General features: G+C 59.1%; 1 protein-coding gene across 1 annotated transcript; it reads left to right on the top strand.

Moving 5' to 3' along the window:
- Positions 1-2,734: 2,734 nt before the first annotated feature.
- LOC133362668 (dead end protein 1-like) lies at positions 2,735-5,941 on the top strand (the record flags this gene model as incomplete). The annotated part of the gene is made up of 2 exons (XM_061581591.1): positions 2,735-2,785; positions 4,503-5,941. Coding segments are annotated over 2 exons (1,356 nt in total), but the record flags the coding sequence as incomplete, so codon positions are not given.
- Positions 5,942-13,077: the final 7,136 nt, after the last annotated feature.

Consider the following 13,077-nt stretch of genomic DNA (forward strand, 5'->3'; position numbering starts at 1 on the left):
AACGAATCACTTTAAAAAAACGATACACGTAAAAAGAAACAATGTATCTTAACAAGTAAGGCCCACTGGGCTAATAGCTTCATTTTCAGAAGCGACCGGGCTACAAATGAAAGCTCAACAAAGTGGCTTGTCATGTGGAACTTGATATATGTTCCACTGCCATCACAGTATCACAACAACAACTAAAACAATACGGTATCTGGATATATTCCGCACCTTAAAGCTGCCTTCGCAGTTTAACAAATAAAAATCCGTGTTTTTTTCCTCCCCACTTATAACAAAAAAGGATTGTAAAATATCGCGTATATGTTAATCGTTTCAGTTGTTTCTGGTAACGCAGATAGCAATGCGACAGAGTCTTGTAGAAGCTGTCGGAGTGAATTGACGTTCACAAGGGTCGTTAATTGTCATAACATCCCAAATTTGACCATTTACGAACAAGTGATACGTTGTAAAAACAATCATCCCCTTAGGAACTTGTACAACATAAACCTCTTCCAGTAACATCCGGCTTGTCATAACATCACGGCGGAACTGGTCCCAACACGTACTCGATAAACGCAAAGCCATTCACAATAACCGTGACGCCGTTCTTATACTTGAGGATCTCAGCACAATAATAAGAAGGCAAAAAAGAGGCGATCAAAGGTTTTCGCAAAGTCATCAAGATATGTGTGTTGTTGTTTGCCTGTTGCGTGTGTGGCCAGAGCTAGAGACCGCACAAGACAAAGTCGTTGAACGACACACACACAAAGGGCTCGCCGCTAAAACGAATCCATCATCAGGTGTGGTTTTCACCACACCTGGTGATGATTATTATTTTGATGATCGAACTTTCCCGGAGGAGCTGTAACAGTTAAAAACGATACGGACCAATGGCTCAACGTCGATTGTGAAGGCTCATGAAACACACGCGGGATCACGCGCGTGAGATATCGATGGCTTTGTGAACCCCCCCCCACACAGCAGTCAGCGCACTGTGACCAGGGATCTGACCCGAGTCAGATCCCTGGTCACGGACAGCATCAGTGGCGAGTGGTGTCCGAACAGGACCTGGGAATTCACCGTTTACCAACACGAACCGACCGGCACCTGCACCATCCACCACCGCCGATGTCCATCGGCTCCGGTCCCCGCGGCACCGGCGCCGATGCCGCGGATCTCGGCCGGATGCGGCACCAATCGCCAGCGGCAATCGAACGCCGACGAGCCGCCCGCAACCTCCTCCCGTTCCGTTAGTCGGCGTCTACCGCCCGACACGTCCGGCTCGGAGCCGGCGCCTTCCCCGCCGGCGCCCCGGCGCCGCCCCGGCAAGCGGAAGCGCTGCCGCACGAGCTCCACGCCCTCGCGCAGCCGGTGCCCCTTGGGCGACGACGACCGAGCCGCGTTCCCCGGGTGCCGTCGGTGGTCGGAGGAGGCGCCGTCGCCGTCGTCGCCGTAGCCTCCCCGCAGGTCCGCCGACTTGTGCAGGGAGCCGGCCCAGCTGCCGTGGCCGAGCTTGCAGATGCGCGCCTCCCGCTGCTGGTACCGGGGCCCGCCCAGATCGCCCGGCCGCCAGCCCAGGGCGCCGGCCGTCGGCTCGGCCGCCGCGCTCCAGCCGGTCACTGGCGTCACCCCCCCCCCCTCCTGGTGAACATCGCTCATTGGGCAGCAGCTGCCCCCTCCGTCTCCTCCCATTGGCAGACGCCTCCCCCCCTCCATGCCTCGCCCTCCCCCCTCTCCCACCTCTCCCACCTCCCCTCCCTCCCCCTTCCACCTCCCCCTCCCACCTCCCACCTGCCCCTCCCTCCCCCTCCCACCTCCTCCTCCCTCCCACTTCCCCTCCCTCCCTCCCACCTCCCCCTCCCTCCCCCTCCCACCTCCCTCCCACCTCCCCCTCCCGTACTCCCTCTCACCTGTGTGTACACTCACACACATGTGTGTGTGAGTCCATGTGTGTGTGTGTGTGTGAGTCCATATGTGTGTGTAACTCCATGTATGTGTCTAAAGTCGATGTCTGTCTGTGTGAGTCCATGTATGTGTGTCTAAAGTCGATGTCTGTCTGTGTGAGTCCATTTATGTGTGTCTAAAGTCGATGTCTTTGTGCGTGTGGGCCAATGTGTGTGTGTAAGTCCATGTGTGTGTGCACACACACACATGGACTTACACTTGTCGCGAGTGACATTATATAGCATGGGCCCTCCCTTGCACATGAAACAGGAGTTGTGTTGAGATGTTAAAACACAAAACAGAAACCTTTCGCAAGGAATCATGTCACTGAATTAGCCACACGAGGTGCTACTACTGTACGTGTTACATTTTATTTTGGTCTTTCGCTAAAAGTCACCTAGATAGGTTAAACATTAATATGTGTACACCTCCCACCACCCCTGTACCCCCCTACCCCTCCTGCACCCCTCATCCAGCAGTGGGTAGAGTCTACCCTACGAGATATTGACTCTAGACGTGAGTATTGAGAAAGGCATCCCAGGAATGTGCTTAAATAAACAACTTGGAGGCCACAATCGATTCTTGGCCAGAGCCTAAGCCACCACCCCTTGCTAATAAGTGACGTGTTGAGTCAACAGCCCACTGAGTCAACACTAAGGACACTGAGCCCTCAACACAGACGCGGGCGGGGTGGGTGGGTTGGAGAGCAGAGACCTCCACTCTCGGTCAAGTCGCGTGCTGACTCGCATCTTGCAGGGCTACTACTGCTGCTACTGCTGCACCATTGCTGCTGCTGTGGTGCTGTTGCTGGTACCTCTATCAGCCAAGCCTCTCATCATCACCTGCTCCTGTGTGGGTGAGTGGGTGGATGAGTGTGTGGGTGGGTGAGTAGGTGAGTGGATGAGTGGGTGAAAGTGGTGGGTGAGTGAGTGGGTGAGTGGGTGGGTGAGTGAGTATGTGGGTGAGTGTGTGAGCGACTGGGTGAGTGAGTGAGCGACTGGGTGAGTGAATGGATGAGGGGGTAGGTGGGTGGATGAATGGGTGTGTGAGTGGGTAGGTGAGTGTGTGGGTGAGTGTGTGAGCGACTGGGTGGGTTAGTGTGTGAGCGACTGGGTGAGTGAGTGAGCGAGCGACTTGGTGAGTGAGTGGGTGGGTGAGTGGGCGGGTGAGTGGATGAGTGTGTGGGTGAGTGGGTGGATGAGTGAATGAGTGGGTGAGTGAGTGACTGGGTGAGTGGGTGAGTGAGTGTGTGAGTGGTTGGGTGAGTGGGTGGGTGAGCGACTGGGTGAGTGAGTGGGTGTGTGAGTGGATGAGTGGGTGGATGAGTGTGTGGGTGAGTGTGTGAGCGACTGGGTGAGTGAGTGGGTGGGTGAGTGTGTGAGTGGGTGTTGAGTGTGTGGGTGAGTGTGTGAGCGACTGGGTGAGTGAGTGGGTGGGTGAGTGTGTGAGTGGGTGTTGAGTGTGTGGGTGAGTGTGTGAGCGACTGGGCGAGTGAGTGAGTGAGCGATTGGGTCAGTGAGTGGGTGGGTGAGTGAGTGGGTGGGTGTGTGAGTGGGTGGGTGAGTGAGTGTGTGAGTGTGTAGGTGGGTGGGTGAGTGGGTAGATGAGTGTGTGGGTGAGTGTGTGGGTGAGTGTGTGAGTGGGTGGTGAGTGTGTGTGTGAGTGAGCGAGCGACTGTGTGAGTGAGTGGGTGTGTGAGTTGGTGGGTGAGTAAGTGGGTGTGTGCGTGGGTGTGTGAGTGGGTGGGTGAGCGACTGGGTGAGTGAGTGTGTGTGTGAGTGAGTGAGTGGGTGAGTGGGTGGGTGGGTGAGTGAGTGGGTGTGTGAGCGACTGGGACATTGCGTAAGTGAGCGACTGTGTGAGTGAGTGAGTGTGTGAGTGTGTGAGTGAGTATGTGAGTGTGTAGGTGTGTGTGTGAGTGAGTGGCTGAGTGAGTGGATGAGTGTGTGGGTGAGTGTGTGTGTGAGCGACTGGGTGAGCGATTGAGTGAGTGTGTGAGTGGTTGGGTGAGTGGGTGGGTGAGCGACTGGGTGAGTGAGTGGGTGTGTGAGTGGGTGAGTAGGTGGATGAGTGTGTGGGTGAGTGTGTGAGTGGGTGGTGAGTGTGTGAGTGGGTGAGTTGGTGGATGAGTGTGTGGGTGAGTGTGTGAGTGGGTGGATGAGTGAATGAGTGGGTGAGTGAGTGACTGGGTGAGTGGGTGAGTGAGTGTGTGAGTGGTTGGGTGAGTGGGTGGGTGAGTGAGTGTGTGAGTGATTCGGTGTGTGAGTGGGTGAGTGGGTGGATGAGTGTGTGGGTGGGTGGTGAGTGTGTGGGTGGGTGGTGAGTGTGTGAGTGGGTGTGTGAGTGGGTGAGTGGGTGGATGAGTGGGTGGATGAGTGTGTGAGTGGATGAGTGAGCGAGTGGGTGTGTGAGTGGGTGAGTGGGTGGATGAGTGTGCGGGTGAGTGTGTGTGTAAGTGTGTGAGTGACTGGGTGAGTGACTGGGTGAGTGAGTGGGTGAGTGAGTGTGTGCGTTTTTTAGGGACCTCTGCTTAAACGCGTCTCTCTCTCCACTCTCTTTCTCTTCCTCTCCAGCAGTTGATTCCCCCCACTGCGTGTCAAGTTCTCCACCGGGCCCCAACCCGCTGCCCCAGCGCCACCGTAGCCAATCCACCGATGCTCGGCATGGCCTGTCTGGAGAGGGACCTGCTGTACCTCAAGCTGCGCACGGGGTACAACATCTTCCAGGAGAACGGACAGAGGAAGTTCGGACCGCCGCCCGACTGGCAGGGCCCCCCTCCCGCCCGCGGCTGCGAGGTGTTCGTGGGGAGGATCCCACGCGACCTCTACGAAGACGAGCTGGTTCCCGCGCTGGAGGCGGTGGGCAAGATCTACCAGCTCCGCCTCATGATGGCGTTCAGCGGAGAGAACCGCGGCCTCGCGTTCGTCACCTACGCGATGCGCTCCCACGCCAAGGACGCCGTCAAGAAACTCAACAACTTGGAGATCCGTCCCGGACACCGCATCGGAGTCAAAGTGAGCATGCACTTTCGCCGTCTCTTCATCGGGGGGCTGCCAAAGGACAAGACGCGAGCGGAGGTGATGATGGTGATGAGCGACGCCACAGAGGGCGTGGTGGGTGTCAAGACGAGCGTCCATTTACGCGACAACACCCTCAACCGAGGCTTCGCGTTCATCGAGTACGAGAGCCATCACGCGGCCGCCATGGCCCGGAAGAAGCTCCGTCAACTTCGCTTCTGGCTCTGGGGCCGGACCATCGAGGTGGACTGGGCCACCCCGGAGCGAAACACGGCGGCGGCTGCCGCGGCCACGGCAGCGGAACACGAGGAGGAGGAGAAGAAGGCGGTGGTCCCAGACCTGCTGCCGCCGGATTGCACCGGCGCCGGCAAGGCCGCGCACAGCCTGTTTGGGGGCTGGGGGCCACGCACGCGGCTCTGGCGGGCACCCCGCCACTCACGGCCCACGCCCGTCGGTCTGGACGAGCTGCCGGAGGCGGCCGTCTTGTCGTGGGAGACTCGTCTGCAGGCGCTGCTACGGAGCGCCGGCGTGGGCCACGCGACCTTCGAACTGCACGCTCACTCGGAGCCCGGCAGGCCCATGGGCCTCGTGTACAAGGTCTCCGTTCCCGGGATGATGCGGGAAGGCAGCGGCTTCTTCCCCGCGGTGCTGAGCTCCAGCGTGGAGGGAGCGCGCGAAGTGGCCAGCGGCCTTCTCTACGAAATCCTCGGCGACGCCAACCCCCTGTGGGTGGGCCCGGTCCCCGCCGCCACGCTGCCTCCCGGCTGCCCCGTCCGGGACCTCCCGGCGTATCCCGGCGACTTCCCCGCGCCCCGGCAGCCGGTCGCCGCGCGCCTGCCGACGAGCGGCACGCACCCATAGTGCCGCGTGGCCGTCGCGGCGGCGTTCGTCAGGCCGCGGACGGCGTCCCACCGCTCGGCGTTCGCTCTGCAGCTCACGTCCGCTCTGCAGTGTTCACCGTCAAACCGCAAGTTGCCCGCCCGCTCACTCGACGTGCTCACGTTGATCGGTTGTTGCCTCTGTGGCCGTACCCGTGAATCCCTTCCCAGGCCAGCGGGCGTGACCCCGTGACCTCGCCAGGCGTGACCCCGTGATGTCACCAGGCGTGACCCCGTGACATCGCCAGGTGTGACCCCTGTGATGTCACCAGGCGTGACCCCGTGACCTCGCCAGGCGTGACCCCGTGATGTCACCAGGCGTGACCCCGTGACATCGCCAGGTGTGACCCCTGTGATGTCACCAGGCGTGACCCCGTGACCTCGCCAGGCGTGACCCCGTAATGTCACCAGGCGTGACCCCGTGACATCACCAGGCGTGACCCCGTGACCTCGGGCGTGACCCCGTGACGTCACCAGGTGTGACCCCGTGACGTCGCCAGGCGTGACCCCGCCAGGCGTGACCCCCGTGACGTCACCAGGCGTGACCCCGTGACCTCGCCAGGCGTGACCCCGTGACGTCACCAGGCGTGACCCCGTGACCCCTCCAGGCGTGACCCTGTCATTACACTTTAATGAAAACCGACAACTGAATCCGTAAAAAAAATGATTTCAGGTGTTTGACGCGGTCAACGCCATTTCGTTTTGAAAATGTCGGGGAGAAAAAAATATTTTGTTCACATCGCATTTTGATTCTTTATCAAATAGAAAAACCCACTCACCCACCCACACACTCGCTCACCCACTCACACACCCACTAACCCACCCACCCACACACTCGCTCACCCACTCACACACCCACTCACTCGCTCACCCACTCACCCACCCACACACTCGCTCACCCACTCACACACCCACTAACCCACCCACCCACACACTCGCTCACCCACTCACACACCCACTAACCCACCCACCCACCCACACACTCGCTCACCCAGTCACACACCCACTCACTCGCTCACCTACTCACCCACCCACACACTCGCTCACCCACTCACACACCCACTCACTCGCTCACCCACTCACCCACCCACACACACACTCACCCACTCACCTGTTCACACACACACTCACCCACTCACGTAGCGACTTTGCTACACACGGAAATGTCCGTGCACTGCCTCGTTTGCACAGCCTCTATCCCTGTGCCACGTGTAGTTCGTGCACACACAGCTGTTAAGAGTTTGATGTTTTGTTGATTCACAATTTACGTGTGTTCTCCCTGTAATGTTTTTTTGTTAATGTTTTAGTGGAAATAAAGTCGTGAAAAGTCTCTTCCTCTCTCTCTCCCCACTCTCTCGGCCGAGTATCTGCCACTGTTGGTTATGAGTGTCGCATGCTTGGGACCTTTCTTTCCCTCCTCTGCGGATTTAATTTGATGTGCTGATTTACACCCAACACATTTCAGACTTCCCTGTTTAGTCAGGGCATGTTCCTGATCATTACCAACGTTCCAATGGCCAGGAACTTCAGAGTAACCTATTACCTTTTCATGCAGCATCATCATATAATTCTCCTGGATCATCGCCTTTATAGCTTTGATCAATTGCCAATGGTTTACCGGTTCGTGTTTGTATTTATTTGTGCCGCCCTCTTTCCCCGTGGGACCACGTGGCGTGAAGTTGTGTCGCACATGAACAGAGTCGGTGCACATCACGAGTTTCCGTACTCGACTGTCACAGAGACACACACACAGAGACATAGACACACACAGAGACATAGACACACACAGAGACATAGACACACACAGACACACACGCAGAGACACACAGACACACAGAGACACATGCAGAGACAGACACACACACAGAGACACACAGAGACACACACACAGAGACACACACAGACACACGCAGAGACGCACAGAGACACACACAGACACACAGACACGCAGAGACGCACAGACACACACATGCAGAGACACAGACACACACACAGAGACACACACAGAGACACAGACACACACACACACAGAGACAGACACACACAGAGAGACACACACACAGAGACACGGACACACACAGAGACACACACACAGAGACACACGCAGAGACACACACAGACACAGATACACACACAGACACACGCAGAGACGCACAGAGACACACACAGACACACACAGACACGCAGAGACGCACAGACACAGAGACACAGACACACACACAGAGACACACACAGAGACACACACAGAGACACAGACACACACACACACAGACAGACACACACAGAGAGACACACACACAGAGACACGGACACACACAGAGACACACACACAGAGACACACGCAGAGACACACACACAGACACACACAGAGACACACATGCAGAGACACAGACACACACACAGAGACACACAGACACACACAGAGACACAGACACACACACAGAGACACACACAGAGACATAGACACACACACAGAGACACACACAGACACATACGCAGAGACACACAGACACACACAGAGACACACAGTGACACACACACAGAGACACAGACACACACAGAGACACAGACACACATAGACACACACACAGAGACACACGCAGAGACACACACAGAGACAGACACACACAGAGAGACACACACGCAGAGACACACAGACACACAGAGATACACATGCAGAGACACAAACACACACACAGAGACATAGACACACACAGACACAGAGACACAGAGACGACATGGACACACGTAGACACGCAGAGACACACATGCAGAGACACACACACACAGAGACATGAACACACACGCAGAGACACGTAGAGACACACAGAGACATGCACGCAGAGACATGCACGCAGAGACACAAAGACACGCAGAGACACAGACACACCGTTACAGACACACACGCAGACACACGTAGAGACACAGACACGCACAGAGACCGGCAGTTGCTGCTACTGCTGCCGCTACTACTGCCGCTGCTGCTGCTGTTGCTGCTGCTGCTACTGCTGCTGCTACTACTGCTGTTGCTGCTGCTGGAGCTGCTGTTGCTGCTGTTGCTGCTGCTGCTACTACTGCTGCTGCTGTTGCTGCTGCTACTACTGCTGCTGTTGCTGCTGCTGCTACTACTGCTGTTGCTACTACTGCTGCTGTTGCTGCTGCTACTACTACTGCTGCTGTTGCTGCTGCTACTACTGCTGCTGCTGTTGCTGCAGCTGCTGCATAGAGTTTGTGTCTCTCTGTATCTCTGTTGTCGAGTGGATTTTCTTTCCGGGCCCTCTGGTTTTCCCCTCCACATTTGAGAGACGTGAGTTGCTAGAGTCTTTGCCAACTGCTATAAAGGTTCACGTGATGATGATGATGAACCTCATTGCTAGAACTATCATCGGTAATGGCCAGGTCAGGGCCTTCTAAAAGAGAGCTTACACACACAGCATCTCAATGAGGCCCTTGCCCGCTAAAAATAAAACGCGGTTTAGTTTCTAGCTCAAGTCTTGTGCACAACAACAACATCATCACGACGCGTCCACCTGCTCAGAGCAGTTCCAGCCCAGGTAAGTGAACTTGCCACCTTTATTACCATCACCAGCACCACCACCAGCAGCAGCACAATGTCTCCCCCAGCAAACAACAAAACAGCTGGGCAGGCAGCCTCACTCACTCACGGGGCAGGCAGCCTCACTCACTCACTCACGGGGCAGGCAGCCTCACTCACTCACGGGGCAGGCAGCCTCACTCACTCACGGGGCAGGCAGCCTCACTCACTCACTCACGGGGCAGGCAGCCTCACTCACTCACTCACGGGGCAGGCAGCTCACTCCACTCATCGGGGCAGGCAGCCTCACTCACGGGGCAGGCAGCCTCACTCACTCACTCACGGGGCAGGCAGCCTCACTCACTCACTCACGGGGCAGGGCAGCCTCACTCACTCACGGGGCAGGCAGCCTCACTCACTCACTCAGGGGCAGGCAGCCTCACTCACTCACTGGGGAGGCAGCACTCACTCACTCACGGGGCAGGCAGCCTCACTCATTCCACGGGGCAGGCAGCCTCCTCACTCACTCACGGGGCAGGCCAGCCTCACTCACTCACGGGGCAGGCAAGCCTCACTCACTCACTCACGGGGCAGGGCAGCCTCACTCACTTCACGGGGCAGGCAGCCTCACTCACTCACGGGGCAGGCAGCCTCACTCACACTCACGGGGGCAGGCAGCCTCACTCACTCACGGGGCAGGCAGCCTACTCACTCACGGGGCAGGCAGCCTCACTCACTCACGGGGCAGGCAGCCTCACTCACTCACGGGGCAGGCAGCCTCACTCACTCACCGGGGCAGCAGCCTCCACTCACTCACGGGGCAGGCAGCCTCACTCACTCACGGGGGCAGGCAGCCTCACTCACTCACGGGGCAGGGCAGCCTCACTCACTCACGGGGCAGGCAGCCTCACTCACTCACGGGGCAGGCAGCCTCACTCACTCACGGGCAGGCAGCCTCACTCACTCACGGCAGGCATCCTCACTCACTCACGGGCAGGCAGCCTCACTCACTCACGGGGCAGGCAGCCTCACCTCACTCACGGGCAGCAGCCTCACTCACTCACGGGGCAGGCAGCCTCACTCACTCACTCACGGGTCAGGCAGCGTCACTCACTCACGGGCAGCAGCCTCACTCACTCACTCACGGGGCAGGCAGCGTCACTCACTCACGGGCAGGCAGCCTCACTCACTCACTCAACGGGGCAGGCAGCCTCACTCACTCACGGGGCAGGCAGCCTCACTCACGGGGCACTCACTGGGTCAAGGCAGCCTCACGCACTCACTCACGGGGCAGGCAGCCTCACTCACTCACGGGCAGGCAGCCTCACTCACTCACTCACGGGGCAGGCAGCCTCACTCACTCACTCACGGGGCAGGCAGCCTCACTCACTCCACGGGGCAGGCAGCCTCACTCACTCACGGGGCAGGCAGCCTCACTCACTCACTCACGGGGCAGGCAGCCTCACTCACTCACTCACGGGGCAGGCAGCCTCACTCACTCACGGGGCAGGCAGCCGTCACTCACTCACGGGGCAGGCAGCCTCACTCACTCACTCACGGGGCAGGCAGCCTCACTCACTCACGGGGCAGGCAGCCTCACTCACTCACGGGGCAGGCAGCCTCACTCACTCACTCACGGGGCAGGCAGCCTCACTCACTCACTCACGGGGCAGGCAGCCTCACTCACTCACTCACGGGGCAGGCAGCCTCCTCACTCACGGGGCAGGCAGCGTCACTCACTCACGGGGCAGGCAGCCTCACTCACTCACGGGGCAGGCAGCCTCACCACTCACACGGGGCAGGCAGCCTCACTCACTCACGGGGCAGGCAGCCACTCACTCACTCACGGGGCAGGCAGCCTCACTCACTCACTCACGGGGCAGGCAGCCTCACTCACTCACTCACGGGGCAGGGCAGCCTCACTCACTCACTCACGGGCAGGCAGCCTCACTCACTCACGGGGCAGCAGCTCACTCACTCACGGGGCAGGCAGCCTCACTCACTCACGGGGCAGGCAGCCTCACTCACTCACTCACGGGGCAGGCAGCCTCACTCACTCACGGGGCAGGCAGCCTCACTCACTCACGGGGGCAGGGCAGCGTCACTCACTCACGGGGCAGGCAGCCTCACTCACTCACTCACGGGGCAGGCAGCCTCACTCACTCACTCACGGGGCAGGCAGCCTCACTCACTCACGGGGCAGGCAGCCTCACTCACGGGGCAGGCAGCCTCACTCACTCACTCACGGGGCAGGCAGCCTCACTCACTCACTCACGGGGCAGGCAGCGTCACTCACTCACGGGGCAGGCAGCCTCACTCACTCACGGGGCAGGCAGCCTCACTCACTCACGGGGCAGGCAGCCTCACTCACTCACGGGGCAGGCAGCCTCACTCACTCACGGGGCAAGCAGCGTCACTCACTCACGGGGCAGGCAGCCTCACTCACTCACTCACGGGGCAGGCAGCCTCACTCACTCACTCACGGGGCAGGCAGCCTCACTCACTCACTCACGGGGCAGGCAGCCTCACTCACTCACGGGGCAGGCAGCCTCACTCACTCACTCACGGGGCAGGCAGCCTCACTCACTCACTCACGGGGCAGGCAGCCTCACTCACTCACTCACGGGGCAGGCAGCCTCACTCACTCACTCACGGGGCAGGCAGCCTCACTCACTCACTCACGGGGCAGGCAGCGTCACTCACTCACGGGGCAGGCAGCGTCACTCACTCACTCACGGGGCAGGCAGCGTCACTCACTCACGGGGCAGGCAGCCTCACTCACTCACTCACGGGGCAGGCAGCCTCACTCACTCACGGGGCAGGCAGCCTCACTCACTCACTCACGGGGCAGGCAGCCTCACTCACTCACTCACGGGGCAGGCAGCCTCACTCACTCACTCACGGGGCAGGCAGCCTCACTCACTCACGGGGCAGGCAGCCTCACTCACTCACGGGGCAGGCAGCCTCACTCACTCCCGGGGCAGGCAGCCTCACTCACTCACTACGGGGCAGGCAGCCTCACTCACTCACTCACGGGGCAGGCAGCCTCACTCACTCACTCACGGGGCAGGCAGCCTCACTCACTCACGGGGCAGGCAGCCTCACTCACTCACGGGGCAGGCAGCCTCACTCACTCACTCACGGGGCAGGCAGCCTCACTCACTCACGGGGCAGGCAGCGTCACTCACTCACGGGGCAGGCAGCCTCACTCACTCACGGGGCAGGCAGCCTCACTCACTCACGGGGCAGGCAGCGTCACTCACTCACGGGGCAGGCAGCCTCACTCACTCACGGGGCAGGCAGCCTCACTCACTCACGGGGCAGGCAGCCTCACTCACTCACGGGGCAGGCAGCCTCACTCACTCACGGGGCAGGCAGCCTCACTCACTCACTCTGTGTGGTGAGTCTGTGGGTCTCTGTGTGGTGAGTCTATGGGTCTCTGTGTGGCGAGTCTGTGGGTCTCTGTGTGGTGAGTCTATGGGTCTCTGTGTGGCGAGTGTGGGTCTCTGTGTGGTGAGTCTGTGGGTCTCTGTGTGGTGAGTCTGTGGGTCTCTGTGTGGTGAGTCTGTGGGTCTCTGTGTGATGAGTCTGTGGGTCTCTGTGTGATGAGTCTGTGGGTCTCTGTGTGATGAGTCTGTGGGTCTCTGTGTGATGAGTCTGTGGGTCTCTGTGTGGTGAGTCTGTGGGTCTCTGTGTGGTGAGTCTATGGGTCTCTGTG

The sequence above is a fragment of the Lethenteron reissneri genome, unplaced genomic scaffold, assembly GCF_015708825.2.
Source record: "Lethenteron reissneri isolate LAM-NWPU_2019-01 unplaced genomic scaffold, ASM1570882v1 scaffold_1574, whole genome shotgun sequence".
In the NCBI taxonomy this organism is placed as follows: domain Eukaryota; kingdom Metazoa; phylum Chordata; class Hyperoartia; order Petromyzontiformes; family Petromyzontidae; genus Lethenteron; species Lethenteron reissneri.